Source organism: Armigeres subalbatus, chromosome 3 (genome assembly GCF_024139115.2).
Source record: "Armigeres subalbatus isolate Guangzhou_Male chromosome 3, GZ_Asu_2, whole genome shotgun sequence".
NCBI classification, from domain to species: Eukaryota; Metazoa; Arthropoda; class Insecta; order Diptera; family Culicidae; genus Armigeres; species Armigeres subalbatus.
In genome coordinates, this window is record NC_085141.1 from 393848157 (window position 1) to 393872811 (window position 24655).

Sequence of the window (24655 nt, forward strand, 5' to 3'; positions counted from 1 at the left end):
ACACACACACACGGACACACACGGACAGACAGACATTTGCTCAGTTCGTCGAACTGAGTCGATTAGGTATATAACACTATGGGTCTACGAGTCTCTCTATAAAAGTTCGTTTTCGAGGTGAAATGATAGCCTTCTCTCGGTACAACTTTGTTGTACGAGAAGAGCAAAAACACTCTGTATCGCATTAGTCACACATTCCAGAAACTTATACTTTTCATTAACTTATAGATGTTATTAGCTTTTGGTATGGGATCATTCATTAGGTGGCATAATAATAAAGAGTATAAAGTATTTTCGAATGGTTTTTTTCCAAAACAGATAAGGTTATTTTTTTACGTGTATCAGCATGTAGATTGCAAATATAGCACGCACGCCGGTGATACTTTTTCAAAATCATATTTATTGCAGAGTCTATATTAAGCCGACTGAAAATACTTTCAGAAAATTCAAGTGAAACTTTACGTGTCCAGTAAATTCTATATCAAAACTCAGATAAGCCTGATTTTCACGTAGGATGAAAATTTTATCGAAAATCAGGTGAAAATTATAAAGGCCGATACAAATATTTAAATACTATTTTGTACACTTCCCCCCTTTGCATTTATTTGCCAAAAAATAATATTTTGAGGGGGCAACAAAATAAAATTCGGATAATTTTGAGGATTTTCAAAACATTCTTTAACAAATCCGAGGAGTTTTTTTTTTATTTTTTTCATTTTAATATTTATTTTTATTATCCCCCCCTTGACCTTTCGGAGACCAGTAGGACAAAAAGTTAATTAAATATTTGTAACGGCATATTATAATTTTCACCTGATTTTTCGATAAAATTTTCATTCTACGTGAAAATCAGGCTATCTGAAGTTTTGAATATTATGCTTAGCGAGCCAAAATAGAATACTGCGGCTTCCTGCTGGTTGCATCTCAGGTAATCGCAACGGTCACTAAACACAACAGAGTCAATGAAAATCTTACCCACCGTATGCACTTGCGCCATGATAAACACTCTCCATGTACTCAGTGACTCCGGGTTGCCTCTCTCACTAATACAATCGAACACTGCTGTCATTTCGCGAAAAGCACGTGGTTTTGTTTAGAGCGGGAAAATTCTGCCTATCTTTCACACGGCGGCTATCTTGACGTTTACCTTCGCAGTCGAGCCTGCGAGTGTGCATGACCGCCGCAGTATTCTAGAAAAGATAAGCGCGACAATACAGGAAATTTACCGGACACGTAAGTTTTCACCTGAATTTTTCTGAAGTATTTTCATTTACGTGTGCACGTAAAATGTACCTGAAAATTCAGATGGAAACAACGTTTAGATTGTGATAACCCAACATGGCACATCGAAAAAAAAATGGGCTGAATGAAAACTTCAGTTGGCTGTTGGGGTTGATGAAAAGATATTTTAGTTACCAGATTAAAGATTGTCGCTGTCGTCGCTGTCCGGAACACCTTTTGCTGACGAGGATTGGGTAGCTAAATGTCAAAGAAGGAAAATCCATAAGATTTGACAGCCGGTACCCAACATGTTCCGAACAGCAGCAGCAGAACAAAGGGAACCAAGCGACAATCTTTTATTTCTCTGGTACTTTTTTCAAACGACGTATGTCGCAAATTGTAAACAAACCCGTTTTCAACAGCATATGGTATAAAATTCATCTAAAAATGTGTATCGAAGTTTTCCGAAGAGTAATGGCGTACGCCAGCGTGCCTGGCAGGTTAATCTCTGATTTGTCGTTTCTGGAGGTCAACTGCACCCACCATTTGGGCATTTTGATCAATGTGGTATATAGAAGAAGGCTTGAATTCACTGAATCAGCACCTTCTTATATGCAACATTGGTCAGAAGATGCTCAGGCAATAGTGCAGTTACTCAGACACGTCAAATCAGGAAGACTGAAAAGCAAGCTGGCGGCCATTACCCACAGTGCGGAAAACTGGATATCTTCAAAAGCTACATGAAAATGTGTTATTAAAAATGTAAATCATTTTTTTTGCAAAAAAATGGTGTAACATCATTGTTGAAAATATGGCACATACACCGCTTAGCAGAAAATGTACTTTTTAAAAGTATTTTCGAACAACTAAATAGTTTAAAATGTGCACACTTATTCACGGCTTGCTTGTTCGGTATTTTTTTTTACTGACTCGAATTGCAAAACACAAAAAATACCGAAAAAAATGTATTTTTTCAAATTATTTACTGAAGTTCAGTTATGAATTTATTGAATTACCGAAAACTGTAAATGTCATTACCGAGTTTTTCATATTAGATTGCTTTAACTGAATTGAATTATAAAAGTCGGTAGAAATGAATACGGACAATTCAGTATTTTTAATTATTACCGACTTTTTCTTCAAAAGAAAATGTCAAATACAATTATCAAATACCTTGTGGGATTGACCTGTCCGAAATTTTCATGTTCCTCCCAACTTCACCAAGCCGAGCACCGAAATGAAAAAAAGTGTGTTTGTAATGTAGGCCGTTCCCAAGGCCGTTCAGAAGGATTCAACGCTCCCAAAAACAAATCGACAAAGAACCGTGTAGGATGTAGGTATCAGAAACCGAAGAGAGGATTGTACTGCAGGAAGTTGTACAGTAATCCGCATTCTGGAATATAAAGCAGTGTTCCACAATCATAATCATCTTGTTCAGCGCAACGAATCAAGCCATCGCGATGCATCGCAACGTGGTTTTGCTAAGTCGGCTGCTACGTTTTTCTCTACCGGTTGTGCAGAGAACCAAAACCTGGCGATAATAATGACAAAACTATCAGGCTTTGAGATTACTCTCGGAAGATTTTTCACACAGCGTTGTTGAAGTCATCGAAACAGTCATACCAGGTCAATACCAATCCAAAGAATGTTTTGGATTTCTGCCCAAATTATAAAATAAAACACGCGGGAAAGGAGGCAATTTCAAATAGCATATTCACAAATATTTATAACATCTTTCTGGATAATCTGCAATGTTTTTTCCCCAATGTTTTGAAAAATAATTTAACTGAAAATTTCGGTAAATCAAAGTAGACAAAAAGATTACTGAAAAGTCGGTATTAAAGTTTACTGACTAATACGGTAATTTTTGACATTTGAAATATTTATAACTTTACCGACTTTTCAGTTACATTGAAAATTACCGAGTTAAGTCAGCTGTACAAAAAGTAAAATTTGACCGACTTCGGTAATTGAAACTGACTGTGAAGCGGCAAATCACAATCTACACATAACTCTTCAAATTGGTGAAATCGGCAATATATAACTAAAATATCTTTTTGGTTGATAGCATCTTTGCAAATGTTACACGAAATGATAGAAATTCTGAAGGGCCCATTTGACATCTCCGCACTTTTTGTTTTTGTTTTCGTGTTGTTTTGCGTGTTGAACGAAATGGCGCCATTGGCAGTTGCGTGAGGGCAAGTGAGACGCAATTAAAGTTTGCTGCAATGCTTGCGGAGAAACTTTGTAACGCTCCATCAGTTCCGTCAGTCGTCGTCGTCGTCGTCAGTTTTCCGTCTGTCGTTGCTCGTTCATGTTCGTGTGTGCTGTGTACCTGGTTTGAAATTTTTATTAAGCAGAGAAAATACAGTGAATAAATTTGTCAGAAGTCAGCAGGTAGTGGAAAAGAATCAAAAAAGGTGATTGCAATTGATCTCGGGCGGAGTAACAGCTAACGAGTTAGGCGTTCAAGAACCGGTGATCTGTACCTGGCTGTAAAACCGCAGAAAAAGGGCTGGCTGGGGATCTGCCCCGTGTGTGTTTTTGATGGTGAAAAAGTGCCCCCTTGTGCATATGTGATTTCAAGAGGCAATATCGAAGAAATTCAAAATAGGGAAAATGGCCTGCGCCAGCACTGCGACGACGGGTAGCACCATGGAAGCGGTTGCTCCGACGAATGTCTCTGTCGCTACCCGTCCAACGCGATTCACCATGGAGGGCGTCGGATCCCGGGTTATTCGCGGACCGGACTGGAAATGGGGAAAACAGGTGAGCTGAAGTAAAACTTCTGGACGGTCTGTGATTGCAGTCAAAAGGAAGCCATTTTTGTGTAGTTTGAACGACGAATAGCGCACGGCAGTGGATATCGAAGGCAACAACCTTGAAAACAGTCGATGGTAGGGTAGTCGGCGGCTGCTAGCAATAAGAGACTGTCGAGAGTAAATTCCGATAGAGTCTGTGGAGGCTCGAATTCTGAATTGCTAAACCTTTCTGATGAATCATCGTACCTGATCAATCGTTGCATGGGTTCGCGGTAAGCGGGGTATGGAAGGAATGATTTTTATTAATGGAAAATTGCCACTAACTCGAGAGGCTGGCACATATGTACATTGTTACATGTTCGGGTTATCTTCGAGAAAGCTCATACATTTTGTTGTTGCTTTTGTTTTGTTATTTACCTAAATCTCACGACTTTTATAGCTGTTGAATAAGCGCACAAGCGAGCACGTCATACAGTCAGCTAATCGCAACTCTATGTTGCTTCTTGATTGCATGTACGCTAGGGCTGACGTCAACGACTAAATAATTATATTCTTGGCTACTGTCAATCAAGTGGACTATTATGCTACAAAATGTATGAAACTTTAAATTGCTTAAAATTTTAATAGTAACAAAACTCATGATTTATTATGTATTGTTGTTAACGATGTGAATATCCTAGCTTTGAAACGTTTTTCAACACAAATCGTTGTCTGCAACTGAAATTGCCTCGCATAGAGCTTACCTTTTCAAGTTTCTCTTTTACATGCAAAGGAAATGTGCAATAGGCAAGAAAACAGAAAACATTATGTTCAAAAAGGAAATTACATTTATGCGTGTGTTTGAATCGAACTTTGCATGGATTATCCGTCCATTTGAGAGTAGGATTTGTTGTGGGCCTTAATCTGTTTGATGTCTGCATTCGCTGTTTGATTTTGATCGTCTGCTTACCCGGATAAGCGTGCCAAGCTATGAAGTTTAATGATGGGCGCAAAAATAGTGAAAGTATCGGCTAGACTGATTGAGTTTCGGCTCAAAATTAAGTTGGAAGAAAAACCCTCCCATCAGATAGATATGTAAACTGCTTGCAATAGATGGGCCCTGAGATGAGGCTTGCAAAGAAGATTATTCTTTCTACTTGTTTTGAGTCTAATTCTTGTTTCCATTACTGTGTTAGTGGATTGTACAAGTAGGCTATGAAAGGTTGATGGAATAATAAATCTGATTATTGATGCGTCACACACATCTGGCGACGAGTAATAAAGCTCAAATAACAAATTCCGCAATTCATTATCAAAACCCATTAAGAGGACTTTACGAATACGAGCGATCATCAACAAGAAGGAAAGGATCCTACAACGCTGGACTTACAACGCTGACACCGATCGATGAGCCGCTAAAAAAAGTTTCGGTTCCATTTGATCAACACATCACCAACCAGCTCCGGGCAGCAGGGACTATGTCCAAGGGCTTGACGATCCCTCCCCAGGCCATCTGCGAGTTGTGGGGCTTGCCTAGGATGTGGTGGGGTTTGACAGTGGGCCCTGTTAAACCTCTATAAAAAGCTGCATGTATCCGCAAGTAGGCCCCACCAAAGTGACCGTGTGCCGCTCAAAGCACAAGCCCAGAGTCCTGGTGTTAGGTGGGACGCTAAACAGCCCTGACACGACGGCCCTCCGACGAGACAGGAGGTTTGCGCTGGCCCAATAAGCCGCCTAGAAACCAATCATTACGAACAATATAAGAGATAATGCGACTCGATATAATCGGCAAAGACCTAGGCGACGAATACAGGATCACGATTGGAAGCTTGGAACATGGAATTGCAAGTCGCTAGGTTTTGCAGGTTGCGACATGATGATATACGATGAATTACATCCTCACAACTTCAACGTTGTAGCGCTGCAGGAAATTTGTTGGACAGGACAGAAAGTGTGGAAAATCGGGCATCGAGCAGCTGCTTTCTACCAAAGCTGTGGTACCACAAACGATCTGGGAACCGGCTTCATAGTGCTGGGCAAGATGCACCAACGCGTGATTGGGTGGCAGCCAATTAACGCAAGGATGTGCAAGCTGAAGATAAAAGGCCGATTTTTTAACTATAGCATCATCAACGTGTCCAGCCCACACGAAGAGATCCGACGACGAGAAAGAAGCGTTCTACGCACAGCTGGAGCAGACATACGATGGATGCCACTGCGGGACGTCAAAATCGTCATCGGTGACATGAACGCACAGGTAGGAAGGGAGGAAATGTATAGACCGGTCATCGGACCGGATAGTCTGCACACCGTATCGAATGACAACGGCCAACGATGCATAAACTTCGCAGCCTCCCGCGGAATGGTAGTCCGAAGCACCTTCTTTCCCCGCAAAAATATCCACAAGGCCACATGGAGATCACCTAACCAAGAAACGGAAAACCAAATCGACCACGTTCTAATCGACGGTAAATTCTTCTCCGACATCACGAACGTCCGCACTTACCGCAGTGCGAATATTGAATCCGACCACTACCTCGTTGCAGTATGCCTGCGCTCAAAACTCTCGACGGTGTACAACACGCGTCGAAGTCGGACGCCGCAGCTTAACATTGGGCGGCTACAAGATGGTGGACTAGCCCAAGAATACGCGCAGCAGCTGGAAGTGGCACTCTCAACGGAAGGGCAGCTAGGCGCAGCGCCTCTTGAAGATGGCTGGAGAGATATTCGATCCGCCATTGGTAGCACCCACCAACCGCTGCACTTGGCACGGTGCCCCGGATCAGAAGAAACGACTGGTATGACGGCGAATGTGAGCAGTTAGTGGAAGAGAAGAATGCAGCATGGGCGAGATTGCTGCAACACCGCACGAGGGCGAACGAGGCACGATATAAACAGGCGCGGAACAGACAAAACTCGATTTTCCGGAGGAAAAAGCGCCAGCAGGAAGATCGAGACCGTGAAGAAACGGAGCAACTGTACCGCGCTAATAACACACGAAAGTTCTATGAGAAGTTAAACCGTTCACGTAAGGGCCACGTGCCACAGCCTGATATGTGTAAGGACATAAACAGGAACCTTCTTACGAACGAGCGTGAGGTGATCCAAAGGTGGCGGCAGCACTACGAAGAACACCTGAATGGCGATGTGGCAGTCGAAGATGGCGGTATGGTGATGGACCTGGGAGAACGCGCGCAGGACATAATTCTACCGGCTCCGGATCTCCAGGAAATCCAGGAGGAGATTGGCCGGCTGAAGAACAACAAAGCCCCTGGGGTTGACCAACTACCAGGAGAGCTATTTAAATACGGTGGTGAGGCACTGGCTAGAGCGCTGCACTGGGTCATTACCAAGATTTGGGAGGAGGAAGTTTTGCCGCAGGAGTGGATGGAAGGTGTCGTGTGTCCCATCTAAAAAAGGGCGATAAGCTGGATTGTAGCAACTACCGCGCAATCACATTGCTGAACGCCGCCTACAAGGTACTCTCTCAAATTTTATGCCGTCGACTAGCACCAACTGCAAGGGAGTTCGTGGGGCAGTACCAGGCGGGTTTTATGGGCGAACGCTCCACCACGGACCAGGTGTTCGCCATTCGCCAAGTACTGCAGAAATGCCGCGAATACAACGTGCCCACACATCATCTATTCATCGACTTCCAAGCCGCATATGATACAATCGATCAGGACCAGCTATGGCAGATAATGCACGGATTTCCGGATAAACTGACACGGTTTATCAAAGCGACGATGGATCGGGTGATGTGCGTAGTTCGAGTTTCAGGTGCATTCTCGAGTCCCTTCGAAACCCGCAGAGGGTTACGGCAAGGTGATGGTCTTTCGTGTTTGCTATTCAACATCGCTTTGGAAGGGTAATACGAAGAGCAGGGATTAACACGAGTGGTACAATTTTCAATAAGTCCGTCCAGCTATTTGGTTTCGCCGACGACATAGATATTATGGCACGTAACTTTGAGAAGATGGAGGAAGCCTACATCAGACTGAAGAGGGAAGCTAAGCGAATCGGACTAGTCATCAACACGTCGAAGACGAAGTACATGATAGGAAGAGGTTCAAGAGAAGACAATGTGAGCCACCCACCGCGAGTTTGCATCGGTGGTGGTGGAAATCGAGGTGGTAGAAGAATTTGTGTACTTGGGCTCACTGGTGACTGCCGAAAATGACACCAGCAGAGAAATTCGGAGACGCATAGTGGCTGGAAATCGTACGTACTTTGGACTCCGCAAGACGCTCCGATCGAATAGAGTTCGCCGCCGTACCAAACTGACAATCTACAAAACGCTAATTAGACCGGTTGTCCTCTACGGACACGAGACCTGGACGATGCTCGTGGAGGACCAACGCGCACTTGGAGTTTTCGAAAGGAAAGTGCTGCGTACCATCTATGGTGGGGTGCAGATGGCGGACGGTACGTGGAGGAGGCGAATGAACCACGAATTGCATCAGCTGTTGGGAGAACCATCCATCGTTCACACCGCGAAAATCGGACGACTGCGATGGGCCGGGCACGTAGCCAGAATGTCGGACAGTAACCCGGTGAAAATGGTTCTCGACAACGATCCGACGGGCACAAGAAGGCGAGGTGCGCAGCGGGCAAGGTGGATCGATCAGGTGGAAGATGACTTGCGGACCCTCCGTAGACTGCGTGGTTGGCGACGTGTAGCCATGGACCGAGCCGAATGGAGAAGACTTTTATATACCGCACAGGCCACTTCGGCCTTAGTCTGATTAAATAATAATAATCACCAACCAGCTACTCCCTCGACTAAGGAAATTGGGTGTCGATCTAATATTCTTCAGTAGAAGCTCAAGTCTTTATTGGGTTCAACGAAGGATAAAATAGAAATCTCGCTTAACTTTTCAAAGGGACCTAAGTAGCATTTTTTTTCACGAATTAATTTGAATAGCGCAATCAACAGAACAATTTAAAAGCTTTTAATTGCAATACTCAAATTAATTCATGAAAAAAGTTTACTTAGGTCTTTTTGAAAAGGTAAGCGAGAAATGTTGAATAAGACAGGCGTTTATAAAATAAATTGTTCCCAATTTGAAAAAATCCATGTAGGGCAAACAAAGCATCAAGAAACATATGGTGGAAGTCAATAAGGCGAAAAAAGAAAACGATAAGGGATTACATTACGAATTTAGATCTTAGGTAGCAGAGCATGTGTATAAGGAAAATCACCCAATTACGGCATCAAATACTAAAAGCTTAAGAAATGTCTCTTCCTCGTGAAAACTTGATGTAGCTGAGAGTTTGGAAATCTACCGACAGGTACAAACAGCGCTGTTGAATAAGGATCAGGGAAACGGCAGCTCTTGGCTCTTCAAGTTTCTACCTAAGCAATAAGGTAATTAGTTGTATAGGTAAATAAAGTAGTAAAATAAGATTAGATTAGGTACCTAGCGTAGTATAAATCAAGACAAAATTTTCAAAACGACTTATCTGCTTTTGTAAACAAAGATTCAAACGTCGATTTGGCATATCTGATAGCACTCTCACGCAAACCAACACTATTAATAGGTTCGTGAAGGTTTTGGCTACCTGCTGATGGTGTTGGTTTGCGGAAATGCTATCAGATTCGTCAAATTGACGTTTGAATCTTTGCTTACAAAAGCAGATAAGTCGTTTTAAAAATTTTGTTTTGAAATAGTGTAAGCTGCGATTGTTTTCTTCAAGTCGAGTCAAGTACGAGACACTGAAGACGGTCTCACAGTTGAGGTCGAAATACGTATCTGTAAAGATAACAAAACGTAGTGGAATTAAATGGAAAGTACTAAGCTCGTACATATAATATTGGACATTTCGTGCGCTCCAGAAATGTTCCAGAAAATTGTGGAGCACATTTTCTTAATTACCTCGACGACATATTTTTTTTGGGTGAATCAGAGATCGAGGAACATGACAAAACGTTAAGAAATGTACTTAAAGTACTAAAAAATCGGGAGATTTTTTATGCTTGAATTTCTTAGACATCTTATGTCCCCAGATGGAGTTTTTACAACTATTAGTAAGCTTGAAGTTTTCCAAAAATCAGGGAGCCAATTTCTGCAGAAGAAGTCAGAAGTTTCTTAGGCCTTGTAACATATGTCGGACGGTTTATTCCAAATTTAGCCACTATCACGAAATTACTCCGTCATCAATTAATTCGTAAAGAAAACAAGTTTATTTGAACAGAAAAACACAAGCAAAGTATTGAAAAAGCACAAACGTTGTCATTTTTCTTTAATACTTTAAGATCAACAGCAGTCGCAGACGCCTCACCAGTAACTTTAAAAGCAGTACTCATCAAATGAGAAGGGAAAACTGATTCGGATCCTCGGTATTACACCCCGGAAATAATTTTAAGGCACTCGCTGATTTTCATACAAAATAGTCATGTTTGAGGACCAAAATCTCGATTTCTAGCGATTAGATTGAGGACATATTTGGCATCCCAGCCTGAAATAACTTAAATTTTCAATTAATAATGGTTTTTTGTATGCATGTTTGCTCAAAATGCATGTTTCAGTTGGAAATAATTATCAAGCCACTCCACTTGTATGGAGCTCCATATAAAAGTGATGGTTTTATAAACTCCAACAGAATTGTACTTTGATCGAAGATCAAAGATACCGTCAATTGATGACATTGAAACCAGTTCACAATCATCGGATTATCGTGACCAGGACAAATTGAATACAGTGCTGTGCCCTTATTCCGTTCACCTAAGACATAGATCTGTGCGCCGATTGAAAATTTACTGGCGGCGGCGTAATAGATCATTTTCAGTCAGCGGCGGCGGCGTGGCGGCGTCACGCCGTTGGTGATCGGCGTCGTTGGCGCGGAGGCGTGGGTCGGCGTGAACTGATTTCAATCTTCAAAAATTCTCCAGAATTTCCTCAACGAGTTTGTCGGGAAGTTTATCAAGGAATTCTTCTGGGCATTCCATCAGATATTGCTCCTCCATGAAGTTTTTCCAGGAATTCTTTCCGAAGTGCCTCTAGCAATTCTTCCGGAAGTTCCTCCAGGAATTCCTCCGGAAGTGTTTGGATTAAGTAATCCAGCAAAAATATCAATGTCACGCGTAAACTGAACAGAACTGCACGATTTTACAAACGCTTTCACATGTCACAGAACGCTTGCCTCGTCACTTCTCTAAACTCCAACTCGTCGCGTCTCTTCTATTCTCGTTCACTATGGCATCGGATTACTGTTAAGTGGAACCGCTTGCTGAGCAAGACTCCAGCTAGGATGGTGGCTAACTACATACTATACATAGGAAGCTTAGGCGCCACCTCGTTAGAGGACTTCACGCTCAGGTACTAATATTAGACCGGTTTTAGACCCACCGAAAATCCTTTCGGCTGTAACTTTTTTTCCTTTCAACATTGTTTTCGCAACTTTCCCCAAAAAAAGCGGAACTTGTTCAAATTATAGGGACTTTATAGATTTCCATGATTGGCAACTTGGTTCCAGAGTTATTCCAGATTCAAAATAGGTGCTAGCTTTTGGTCATTTTCCAGAACGCATACTTCGGAAATGATTATTTAGATGTTTCGATTAAAAACAATGCATTAACTATGCCAAATTTGATCGGTTTAAAATATGGCCTGTATTTCGAATTCTGGAAGCTCCGCCGGAACCTGATACAGGGTCCCTTTACGGAAATAGGCGAATGCCATCATGCGACACATCGAACTTCATGATTTCATAAGTTATGGCAATCTATGGTAGTTTTGTACTTTCTGGGCCATATTTGAACCGATTGTAAGTAGTTCCGTAACACCGGGTAGACACCTTAACGTGGTGTGTTGGTGCCGTAGCGCTGTTACGTTGTTATGGGAGCTACATAGCAACACAAGTAGCTTGTTAGGAAAAATAATTTTCACGCTCATTCCTACCTTGAACACCTGGTGTTTGAAATCCTCCCAGCAACCGAATACACCTGTAGCATACATGTTGCTGTACCAGTTGAGAGCATCGTCCAACAGCAATTAATGTTTGACGCTTTTCAGCAGCAGATCATCTGCGATCTCTTCTGATGCGGCGAATGTTTCCACCCGTTGCAGGAATGTATTCAGCGATGAGCCATCCTTTTCCCCCTTGTAGCGGAACGGCCAGTTGTGAATTGCTTTCAGCGTCCTTCTTTCCTCGAAGAGCGGCCTCGGAACATTATCTTGCCAACCTTGGTTTCGATACGGAGCGCGGTTTTGCCATCGCTGATTCAGGTTGCGCAGCAGCTCATTGCGCAGCTGATTGTACTCCTGGAAGTGTGAATCCTCCCTAACGTCTGGCTCACGCATGCTGGATTCTTTCTGTAGGCTATATCTGCTACTCTGGACTGTTGGACGTTGACTCGCGTTCCTGTAACCTCTTCCTCGATTGACTCGTTGGACTTCTAGGGATACTGCTCCGTGTTCACTGCCCTGCACATTTGGACTATTTCGCGTTGGAAGTGCTGCTAACGGATCGGTCATTGTTGGCGTCGATCTGGATTGTTGTCTAACTTCCTCGGTTTGGATGACGAAATCTTGATTTTCTTCATTTGACTCTTGGATCTCCGTTCTCGTCGAATCCTCGAAATTTTGCTCCGGGCGATGTGGAAGTCTGCATCGTTCCTTTGGGAACAGCATCAGTGTTTTTCGCACTATCACTGTTCACTTTTGTTCTCACCTGTTTCTTCGTTCTTCCCAATGCGTCGTCTGTATCCTCCAACGAAAACTGCACCAATAGCGACAAAGTTGCATGTGTTTCACTGTGATTAGCCGGAGGATCTACGATGGCTAATCGATCGCGATAATGAATTAAACGCGATCGTATTCCACGCACTGCTGGAAGATCACCGCGCTTGAAGGCTCCGTCGAGTTCCAAAACTATTTTGCTTACTTCCGATTGACATTGACTGATATTGTCGACAGCTTCCACAGGCTTGCTGGATCCATGATCCTTAAGGTCTAAAATTAGCCAACTAATAAAATAAGTGTAGGTTCTTAACGTGTTACTAAACAGAAATTGTGCCACAAACTCAACACAAATTTCCAAAAACTCAAAAATCTACAAACCACAAATTAAATGGTTCGTTTTGTTGGGCGCCAGTGTTGTGAAACGACCTCTGCGGGGATCAAAAGCATTGGTCGGCTCGGCTAACTAACATCGAACGCCACAAAATAAGCTCAACAACGAAACAACGAGCTAGCATGCCCTTTCTTAGGAATAAATCATTGCCCTAACTCCTATTCTCAGCCCTAGCTAAACCATGGTTTTTACTCACGCTACAGAGACACACGTCCGTGCCACCTTCCTAATGCCACAATTCCTGAGCCTCTCGCCACACGCAATCCGGCTCCGCGACTCGGCTGTCGATGTATGGCATGCACTTACAAGCCGCCCTCGTCTCTGCCCACAATCGGCAGCCTACGTGGCTCACGCAATTCCGTGCGACCCTCAGTAGCGACCCTCATCGCTTCTCTCGACGCCCTTATAGCACCTCTGCACCCTACTGGATTGCTCGCCCGGAAGTCGTGTTCGCCTCCAAAAATTATTCGCTGGCTTGGCAAACGGCCTAAATACCGAAGAACTGATTCCGAGGTTAGCACTCCGACATCCAATGGACGGTCGCCGGAAATTGGTCACTTCGACGAAACTTCAGCTATGCTAAGGAAATCCAGTTACGCAAAAGAACGACGACGAAAATCAGCTGCTCCGCTGAAACTTCAGCTACGCCAAAGAAGCCCTGTGAATCGAGGAAATTCCTTAAATCTTGCCTTGTCTCGGATGCAGCGAATACTCACTTCTCGTGAAGGCTTCTCCGAACTCAGTGTTCCGTTCTAGATGACAAAACTTTTCCGACCAGTTGCCGGATTGATCAGTCCCGGTGGCCTTCGGCTCACTTAGCTGCATCGAAGAGGAAAATCTACGGTTACTGTGAATTCCTTTGTGGTCTTTATTATGACTCTTACCGATACGCAAACTTTCCTCCGGCTGGTCTTTATCCGAACTTGTCCGTCGAGCTGATTTTTCTGCGACAGGGATCTTGCTCACCGTTTTCGCTTGCCAGGACCGGAGTGATAAATAACACGGTCCGATTTTCCTGTTAATGCAACGAGAATTATGACATTTCTCAATGATCACTTTCCGTATGGTTATGGTTATGGTTACCTGATCTTTTCGCTTTTTACTCGACGAGTGAGTGGGGTTGGCGACCGGAATGTGCTCGCTTCGAGACCCGTCCTCGTGGGACACTTTCTGTGCTTCGTTTTCCGCTTTCTGATGGCGACAATCGGACCGAAAAGAAAATGATTCGAGTCCGAGTCCGATAGACGCGGTGCTGTGCACACTGTTTACGATTAAACAATTTTTCGGTACGAACGACACTCACAGCACCTTTTTCTCGTCGGTCCACTCGAACGGAAAAAACGCTGCCAATACGATGTAAAGGCAGTCGGAAAACTGATGCTTTCAGTCGCTGTGTCTGTTTCTCGGTTCAGCCACTTGGTGATGACGCAGAGTGACGTTTGTATATGATGCGATCGCGGATGCGTTCCATTCAAATTGGCGGTTGATGTACAGGGCAATCTCAATTTTTTAAACAGCTTACTGCATTTTGAGTTTGTTGGTACTTGTAGCTTTGTGAGGCAACATCCAAATTGAGAACAAAGTAAACCTTACGTAACACACCGTACACCGTACGTTACGCTTAATAAACTTTTATTCCGTTAAAAAATCCTGACTTCATTCGGAGTTCCGACTCGTCTCTCAGAAGGTTATGGCCCCACCGCAAAAAACGTGACCTGCAACATCCCGTTATTTCGAGGAATTGGAGCAGATTTTCGAGAACTGGAGCTATTGAGTGAAGGTATACCTCGACCGGAGTGGCTCCGGTAGTAGCAGAAGATAAAGCCAAGTTCAAAGAAAAAGACCGGATTGCAAAAGCGTTGCTGTGGGGGTGTCTATCGGACGAGCGCCTCGAAATCGTTCGAGAGAAGTCGACCACGAAGGATATGTGGGCCAGCTTAGAGACGACATATACAAAGAAATCCGTGGCAAGTCAAACAATCATTCGGAGGTAGTTGCTCGTTTAAAGATGAAGGAAGGCACCGTGATGAACTTGGAGGCCTTGGAGAATGTAGCGGAAAAAAGAATTAAACTTGGATCTCGTCAAGCAACGTCTGTTGGCCGAGGAAAGCAAACGATCCGATCGGCAAGGTGATTCCTTTGAAGACAAGTCTGCAGCTTTTACCAGTGACTCGAAGAAGAAGAGGCCAGGACGCATCGTATTCAAGCTCGATTCCGGGTGCAGTGACAACTTGATATGCGACAAGACCGTATTCACTAGTCTGAAGAATTTGTCTAATCAAGCTAGGCGTTTAATGGAACGAGAATTAGGGCCAACCGGCCGTTGGAGCGTATCCACTCGTATGTATGCGGACTCATTGATCCACCAGCATGGGATGGTTCTTTGTGAGTTTCATCGATGACTACACTCATTTCTCCATGATTCACTTGTTGAAGGAAAGTCTGGCGTGTTCGAGAAATTCAAATAATTCGAAGCGAGTGTTACGGCCATGTTCGGGATGTCCATTTCGAGCATGACTGTGGATCAAGGAACGGAGTACTGTTCTGCAAATCAAATGGAGTACTACAAGCAAAAAGGGATCCAACTGGAGGCTACGGTTGCTTATAGTCCCCGACAAAATGGTGTAGCGGAGAGGTTCAACCGAACCTTGATTGAGAAAGTTCGCTCCGTGCTCATTCATTTGAAGGCGCCGAAGCGTTTGTGGTCAGAAGCAGCTCTGGCATGCGTTTACTTGATGAACCGAAGTCCAACAAGCGTGCTGCCTTCTGTTGCCACCCCTGTGAGAAAATTCGTGTGTTCGGCTGTGCGAGTTTCGTTTGGATCCCGAAGCAGAAAAGACGTAACTTAGATGCCACTAGTAAAGAGATGATAATGGTTGGGTATGCTCCCAATGGATACCGTGTGTTGGACCCAGTTACAATTGCTTGAGACATCAAGTTCGATGAATCAAGCTTCCCCTAAGATAAGATGAAGCATGAAGATGATATGTCTTTCACTGTTCATCTTTCCCTCGAGCAAGAGGGGGAATACAACCAGCCAAGCTTTAAAAACGAGAGCGCCGTCGATGAATTAGCCCCTCAGTATAATCAAGCCTAAAATGAATCTGAAATCAGTCAAAATGAAGAGTTAAGTAATGATGTTGATGATCCAGAAAACGCGCTCCCTTCGCCCACAGAAGACACAAAATTCCCAGTGAATTGTTGTCGAGGCATAGCGGACGGGAGCGCAGGCTCACCGTTAAGTTATACGATTACTTTATCGGCTATAGTGCTGTTTCTGGTGAATTGATATCCCCAGATGTACCCGAATCATATGATGAGCTAACCGAACGACCATACGAGATGAATTACGTTCCATGGAGGAGTACAAGGTCTGGCGATTTTCAAGTTGTCCCAAGGGAGTGAAACCTCCGAATGCAAAATGGGTGTTCCGGCTGAAAGATAATGCTACCGGAAATTAAGCGAAGTATGAAGCAAGGCTGGTCGTTGAAGATTTTTGCAGAAGGGTGGCGTTGACTACAAGGAAACGTTTGCTTCAGTTGCAAGACTTGCCACTATCAGAACTGTACTCGCAGGTCGCAGCTAGTGTTCTGCAAGGATTCCACTTCCATCAAAAGGACGCCAAGACAGCGTTCCTGTATGGAGAGCTGAAAGAAGAATTATACATGGTGATTCCGGATGGCGTCGCAACTCCTCCCAATACAGTGTGCCGTTTGTTCAAATCACTGTATGGATTGAAGCAATCTCCAAGGTGCTGGAACAAAAAGTTCAACCACCGTCTATTGAATTTGGGATTCCAGCTATCACAACATGACTACTGCCTGTATGTACGTATACAACCAGGAGATGAAGTCTACATTATACTCTGTGTGGACGACTAATAGCTGGGAAAAAGCTGGAAACGATAGAGAAACTGAAGAAAGCAAAGTTCGACGTCTTCCATGACAGACTGCGGAGAAGTCAATCGTTTCTTGGGTATAAAGCTGGAGTACGACCGGACGATAAATTCAATGAGCCTTTGTCAGGAAGCGAACATCGAAAAACTGTTGGTGCGCTACAATATGCTGGATTGTAACCCTACCAAGACGCCTATGGATAAGAGCCTGCGTGCTTCGCGAGATGGTGAAACAACCAAGGAACCATACCACGAGCTTATGGGTATAATCATGTACATAATGCTGTGCAGTGCACCAGACCTGATCTCTGTTATCCCGTCGGATTCCTGGGCCGTCAAAACAAAATCCAACAATAACTGATTGGCAGTGCATCGAGCGTGTTGTACGATACCTGAAAGGGACGAAAGCGAAGCATCTGATTCTGAAATACGTTCGTGATGACTCAGCTGAACCGTTAGTCGGATATGCTGACACCGACTGGGCATCGGATGCAGAAGACAGGAAGTCAATCAGCGGTTATTTGTTGTTGTAGCTTGTTAGGAAAAATAATTTCCACGTTCATTCCTACCTCGAACACCGTATTGTTAAGAACGTTACGCTTAATAAACTTTTATTCCGTTAAAACATTCTGACTTCATTCGGAGTTCCAACTCGTCTCTCAAGATGGTGTGTTACGGAGTAAGATTTACCATGGTCGCATTGCCAGCTTCAGGCAAATCCTGATCCAACAGATACCCTCCCCAATATCCAACTCCGTGGTAATTATGAGGGTGTCACTAAGTCGGACGCCCTCTTAAGTAAGTACCAAATCAACATTTCCTTCCTCTCCCTTCCTTCCTTCTTATTGGCATGACATCCCCACACTGGGACAAAGCCGCCTCGCAGCTTAGTGTTCATTAAGCACTTCCACAGTTATTAACTGCGAGGTTTCTAAGCCAAGTTACCATTTTTGCATTCGTATATCATGAGGCTAGCACGATGATACTTTTATGCCCAGGGATGTCGAGACAATTTCCAAGCCGAAAATTGCCTAGACCGGCACCGGGAATCGAACCCAGCCACCCTCAGCATGGTCTTGCTTTGTAGCCGCGCGTCTTACCGCCCGGCTAAGGAGGGCCCCTAGTCCCCTCTCCCTAGTTAAGGTGAAAATGGACGTGGTCAGGAGTAGTAATCCTCATGCTGTTGTTAATTTTATCATAGTTTGGAATCAAGGACCCCTCCCCTTCTTGATTTAGGATAGCATTCTAGATATGGATTTCAAAAAAAAAAACCCAACTTAATTCACCGAGTGGTGACACTGCCTTTCTCGAATTTAGCCAAGACACCAACCTTATATGGCGCTTACATAGTTCGATACCATTTTCTTAATAACTTTTAAACGCAATGGTCGATCGTTATCAAATTCAATAGTGATCAACTAGAGTTTGTCCCCCGTCGAATGCAACTTGTTGCGAGAAAATCGGTTAAGAATTACTACATGAAAAAGTGGCTAATGTTTTTCGGTTTTCGTGTGCACACACACACACACACATACACACGGACAGACAGACATTTGTTCAGCTCGACGAGCTGAGTCGATTGGTATATAACATCATGGGTCTTCGAGACTTCTATAAAAAGTTCGATTTTGGAGTGAAATGATAGCCTTTCGGTACAACTTTGTTGTACGAGAAAGGCAAAACATGAGTATCACTAGTGTCCAATCTACGAATTACACCATAACAACAATCCTCATGCTAATATATTAACCGATTGGAACTGGTAAACGGTTATTCCGAGTACCGGTTAAGAGGTCAATTTTTGGGAAATAAGCAAACCCCATCGTGCGGCATATCAAAATTCATGATTTAAAAGTTATGCTAATGCTTCTACTGACGGCGTCTACTTGCTCCAACAATTAGCATCAGTTTATTTTTGGTCATTATGCACCATCTATTGTTCTTTCATTCTGCTTTGATGGTTCTCAGAATAAAAATATTCATCTGGCTCTGTAAGTGCATGTAATGACACCCATTTGACCAGAGCAGTACTATACTTATTGCAGACTAGGCACAACTCGTAATCTGATTCCCACCCTACAAGCTGCCAATCAGCTGATAAAAAACTGAATCGTCATACATTAATCGGAGGCACCACAAAGCGGCACGGTCTTTTTACTTGCTTCACTACCGTGAATACCAAGATTATGTTAGTAAACAAGCAATCAATAATTATCTATACACATCTATTATTACCTTCCGGTTTGCCCATCCAAGCCCTTTCTAATCGGTGTTTACTTCTCGTGTGTTGTTTCAGGATGGCGGCGAAGGCCACGTTGGGACGGTGCGCAATTTCGAATCCCAGGAGGAGGTGGTCGTTGTCTGGGACAACGGAACCGCCGCTAACTACCGGTGCGCTGGTGCGTACGACCTACGCATCCTAGATAGTGCTCCGACCGGTATCAAGCACGAGGGTACCATGTGCGACACATGCCGACAAACGCCCATCTTCGGCATACGCTGGAAGTGTGCCGAATGCAACAACTACGACCTGTGCTCGATCTGCTACCACGGAGATAAGCACCATTCGAGGCATCGGTTCCATCGGATTTCGACACCAGGTGGCGAGAAGACGCTTTTGGAACCGCGACGCAAAGCGAAGAAGATTGCCGTGCGGGGGATATTTCCGGGGGCACGAGTAGTTCGGGGCGTCGATTGGCAGTGGGAAGATCAGGATGGTGGCAATGGACGACGGGGAAAGGTTAATGAGATTCAGGACTGGTCGTCAGCTTCGCCACGTTCGGCCGCATATGTAGTGTGGGACAATGGTGCGAAGAATTTGTATCGTGTGGGGTTCGAAGGTATGGCGGATTTGAAGGTGGTAAACGATTCTAAAGGAAACACCGTGTATCGCGACCATCTACCGTTGCTGGGAGAGTTTGGTCCGGGACGAGGGCCGCATAGTTTTCAGATAGGGGATCAGGTGACAGTGGATTTAGAAATCGAGATTGTACAATCGCTGCAGCATGGCCATGGAGGCTGGACCGATGGAATGTATGAATGTTTGAACACAACCGGTACGGTTGTCGGGATCGATGAGGATCACGATATTGTTGTGGCGTATCCAAGCTCACACCGATGGACGTTCAACCCAACGGTACTGACAATCGTTTCGTCGCCTGCATCGATGTTGAGCGAAAACCAGTTGCAACAATTCGCTGTGGGTGATTTTGTCAAGATTTGTAGTGATCTGGAAAGGATCAAAATACTGCAAAGAGGTCACGGAGAATGGGCTGAAGCTATGTTCCCCACCCTAGGAAAGGTTGGTCGTGTACAGCAGGTTTACCATGACAACGATCTGAAGGTGGAAGTTTGCAATACTTCATGGACCTATAATCCGCTGGGAGTTACGAAAGTGGTGAGTGGCTTATTCTAAAACATTTTTCATTTTGATAAGAAAATTATTTTGAGCTTTTTAGTGGAATCTCTTCTCTTGTCATAAGACGAGTTAATACAATCCCATTGAATTTCACTGAAGACGGCCTTACATTTGAGGTCGAAATACGTATCTGTCAAGATACAATTAAGTGGTGGAATTCAATGGGATTGTATTAACTCGTCTTATGACAAGTGATTTTTTCATTTCTTATTCCATAATCCATATTCTACAATCATAATAACATTTTGTATTCAGTTATATCTAGCTTCATTCTTTGATTAAGTATCTTTAAAGTTCCTTCTCTACTTTTGTTTTTTTATTTATTTTGTTTCATATTATCTTTGGTCTCAAAAATTCCATTTTTTTAGGCCTCTTCGTCGGATGGTTCGACGGCTGTGACTACCAACGGAGAGCGACTCTCGGCAATTTTGAAAAAGTTATTCGAACCTCACGCATCTGGGGACACAACTGAAGAGCTCGTTAAGGCAGCTGCGAATGGCGATGTGGCTAAGGTTGAGGAGTTCCTGTCTGGTGGGACTTCTTCACAGAATGTTGCTTCATCATCCACCAGCTCCCAGGAATCATCTCAGGTGGTGAAGGTAGACGTAAACGGAGTCTTCGCTGGTCACACTGCTTTGCAAGCAGCTAGCCAGAATGGTCACCTGGAGGTGATTCAAGTTCTACTTCGTTACAATGCGGATGTAGAGATTGAAGATAAAGACGGGGACCGTGCTGTTCACCATGCTGCATTTGGTGACGAACCAGGAGTTATGGGATTGTTAGCGAAGGCCGGGGCTGATCAGAACGCCCGAAACAAGCGAAGACAGACTGCGCTCCATATTGCGGTTAATAAGGGCCACTTCAATGTCGTCAAAACGCTACTGGAGTTAAGCTGTCATCCTAGTCTTCAGGATTCAGAAGGTGATACGCCTCTTCATGACGCAATATCAAAAGAGCACGACAACATGCTTTCTTTGTTATTGGATTATGGGGCGGATATCACGCTAACCAACAATAATGGCTTCAACGCTTTGCATCACGCTGCACTGAAGGGTAATCCCAGTGCCATGAAAATTCTACTAACGAAAACCAATCGCCTATGGATCGTAGAGGAAAAGAAGGAAGATGGCTACACCGCTTTACACCTAGCTGCGTTGAACAATCACGTGGAGATAGCAGAACTGCTTGTTAAAATGGGAAAAGCCAACATGGATTGTCAGAACGTTAATCTGCAAACGGCCCTACACTTAGCCGTCGAACGGCAACACGTACAAATAGTGAAACTGCTTGTCCGTGAAGGGGCCAATCTTAACATTCCCGATAAAGACGGCGATACGCCCTTACATGAAGCTCTGAGGCATCACACTTTGTCCCAACTGCGACAGCTCCAGGATGTCGAAGGGTTCGGAAAGATTCTTATGGGACTGAGAAACGTAAGTATACTTAACGCTATGCACCATTACAATATTGGATTGGTCATCATTAAGTTTATCCTTCTCGTTCCAGAACACCGATAAGAAAGCATCGGCCTCGATCGCCTGCTTTCTAGCTGCCAATGGAGCGGATCTAACGATAAAGAATCGTAAACTACAAACGCCGTTGGATCTCTGTCCAGATCCGAACCTCTGTAAAACCCTAATCAAGTGCTACAACGAGCGTAAAACCGACGACATGGACATGACGGCCGCTGGCGGCACTGCTCTGCCTGGAGCAAACTTGATGCGCAACGGAGCAGCGGCACCTCTGGCAAGTGCAGCCACTGCTCCGAGCTCTTCCTCTCTGGTGACTGCTCCCACTCCGGGAATTTCATCGTCCGGAGTATCGGTGGATGCCAATCTACTGAACGATCTGAATAAGATGTCCATTCAGCCAACAGTTGGTGGACAAAACACCGTTGCGGGTTCAAACGGTAGTCCCCTGGATGAATGCTTGCTCTGTTCAGATCAAAAGCGGGACACTGTGTTCAAACCGTGCGGACATGTGGTGTGCTGTGACAATTGCAGTCCTAGGATAAAGAAATGTTTGATTTGTCGCGAAGCGGTTTCAGAGCGCGAGAAGATTGGCGAGTGTTTGGTTTGTTCCGACCGGAAGGCTTCGGTGTTCTTCAAACCATGTGGCCACATGGTGGCCTGTGACAATTGCGCGCAAATAATGAAGAAATGCGTTCAGTGTAGGATGCAGCTAGAGCAGAAAGTACCGCTATCGGTATGCAGCGGAGGGCCTGGAAATGTTGTCACGGTACAGTGTCAGCGCGATGAAAAGAAAGAAGGCAACCAAACCGTGCTACAGGGTATCAATAAGAGTGGACATGGTGTTGCCATGAACAACACAATGTCTCCAAATGTTAGCGGAGTGAGTGGTACTCCAACGTCACTTACCACGATGAACAACATTGGCGCAGGGAACGTGGCGCCGAACAATCTAAACCTGGCAGACGACGTTCAAAAATTGCAACAACAGCTGCAAGAGTTCAGAGAACAGGTATGTTGCCAATGATGCAATCATATTTCCCTTAATCTGTTTTCAGACAATTGTACGTTAGAAAACTTCAAATCCCTTGCCCATATTCCTGTTATCGATAAACATTTCCAGCATTATTTTAATACCGTTGTCAATTTTGTTTATGTTCTATTGAAAATCAAAAGGTTGCCATACTTACTCCAGATTTCAATCTCTTCCTCACAGGCAATGTGTCCAGTGTGTTTCGACCGCAACAAAAACATGGTGTTCCTGTGCGGCCATGGTACGTGTCAGTTGTGTGGCGATCAAATCGAAGGTTGCCCAATCTGTCGCAAAACGGTGGAGAAGCGAATTTTGATGTTTTAATTCCTATTCCTAACTGTGCCGCACAACCTTTCTCTCAAACAAGTAGATGTTCCATGAATTCTCCCTACTTGGCCGCAGAGGCATTTTACGAAAATCAAAATTCTATTACCTAAGTTTATGTTATTAATAGGTTTTTGAAATGTGTCAATCCGGAATCAAAACTCATTCTATGTAATAGTCGAAGCGATATATATTATATTTTTTACGTTTTAACGTTAACATTTTAAGGGTTTTATTTTATCGCACATTAGTAGTTATAGATTATTATTTTTCAATCGGATTTGTTGAAACTGCCTACGGCAGTAATAAGCACGAGCTCGAAATGCTTTCGTCTCATCTGAGATGGGGTATAGCTTCATGATAGTTGTAGTAAAATATCATCCATAAACTAATATTTAATCCCGAGAAATTACAAAATTTCATTGATGATTGTACACAACTATTAGGTACATCTACTTGGAACATTATACAAAATCAAAATAGTTACGAAAATATATTTTTAACAAATATTCTTTTAATTGGCCCAGTATAACAATGATTTAGCCTAATTTTGTTCCGAAATTTGGACACAATTATTCTCAGCATTACCCAATAGCAACACTCCTCTCATACCTACCTACTTATTATTTCAAAATAAAACATTTAAATGCATAAAGCTTTTTGTAGTGTCAGTTTTATTTTGATAGAAAGTGAAAGAAATCATTTATGATGTGGGCGACAAAATGTGCATTCAGAGATGGTATAGTGAATTTTGAAGTTCAGGATTTGTTTATAACGACCACGAGCTTGTCATCCACCCCTCGGACTCCCAGTCCAAGGGGGAGCATGAGACATGGAGACAAAATAAATTTAGTAATCTAGATTGGTTGCCGATAGTACTGGTCCCACGACCCATATACTCAATCTGTAGCAAGAACCAGGTTCAAGAAAGCGGAACCCACCGCCGAAGTAAACGAGCCATTCCCAAACCAAAAGAGGAGTTGTAATCTCACATCGAGAAAATGGAATGATTATTATTATTATTGTCTTTATTAATGAGGTTTTCGGCCCTAGACCGGTTCACCTAAAAAATGGAATGATTAATTTAGTGTACTGACATTTTATTTGCTTTTACTATTATAACTGGGTTTTATACTGGTGATGGGGTTTTTCTCAAGACCACAAGACTGATATACGTCTGATTTAGATTCTAGTCACAGAACAACTGAAATGTATTTCACCTATTCATGTACAACTCTACTCGGTACCTATATCTCCTATCTACAATTCAGCTCTCTTCGCTCAGACTCTCTTCTTGATCGGGTTTGTCTGTTTTACCTCCAGTCGGATGACTAATAGCCATTACAGCTTCTTATCCCTTAAGAATTTTATTTCATCATTAAATTCAAATTACATTTACTGTTTTTATCGAACGCACTTCATGCCTGATTACCTTTTTATTTAATTTAAAATCGATAGCACTAATTCATGCTGAGTAGA

General features: G+C 43.6%; 1 protein-coding gene and 1 long non-coding RNA gene across 2 annotated transcripts; one reads left to right on the forward strand and one right to left on the reverse strand.

Moving 5' to 3' along the window:
• The first annotated feature begins 3489 nt into the window (after positions 1–3489).
• On the forward strand, positions 3490–23831 carry LOC134226819 (E3 ubiquitin-protein ligase mind-bomb). The gene is made up of 5 exons (XM_062707831.1): positions 3490–3990; positions 19229–20329; positions 20719–21783; positions 21857–22831; positions 23036–23831. Exons 1-5 carry the CDS (start codon positions 3841–3843, stop codon positions 23174–23176), a joined length of 3432 nt encoding a protein of 1143 aa, XP_062563815.1. The 5' UTR covers positions 3490–3840; the 3' UTR covers positions 23177–23831.
• Positions 13240–14367, reverse strand: LOC134223951 (uncharacterized). The gene is made up of 4 exons (XR_009982783.1): positions 14121–14367; positions 13922–14052; positions 13754–13856; positions 13240–13695 (listed from the first exon to the last, which is right to left on the reverse strand). It is a non-coding gene; the product is annotated as an uncharacterized LOC134223951 (long non-coding RNA).
• Positions 23832–24655: the final 824 nt, after the last annotated feature.

Excerpts from the sequence above, each read along its gene's own strand:
- LOC134226819 (XM_062707831.1), top strand. The coding sequence starts at position 3,841 with ATGGCCTGCGCCAGCACTGCGACGACGGGTAGCACCATGGAAGCGGTT. Across the intron at positions 20,330-20,718 it reads CGCTGGGAGTTACGAAAGTG|GCCTCTTCGTCGGATGGTTC; the intron begins GTGAGTGGCTTA and ends CCATTTTTTTAG. Across the intron at positions 22,832-23,035 it reads TGCAAGAGTTCAGAGAACAG|GCAATGTGTCCAGTGTGTTT; the intron begins GTATGTTGCCAA and ends TCTTCCTCACAG.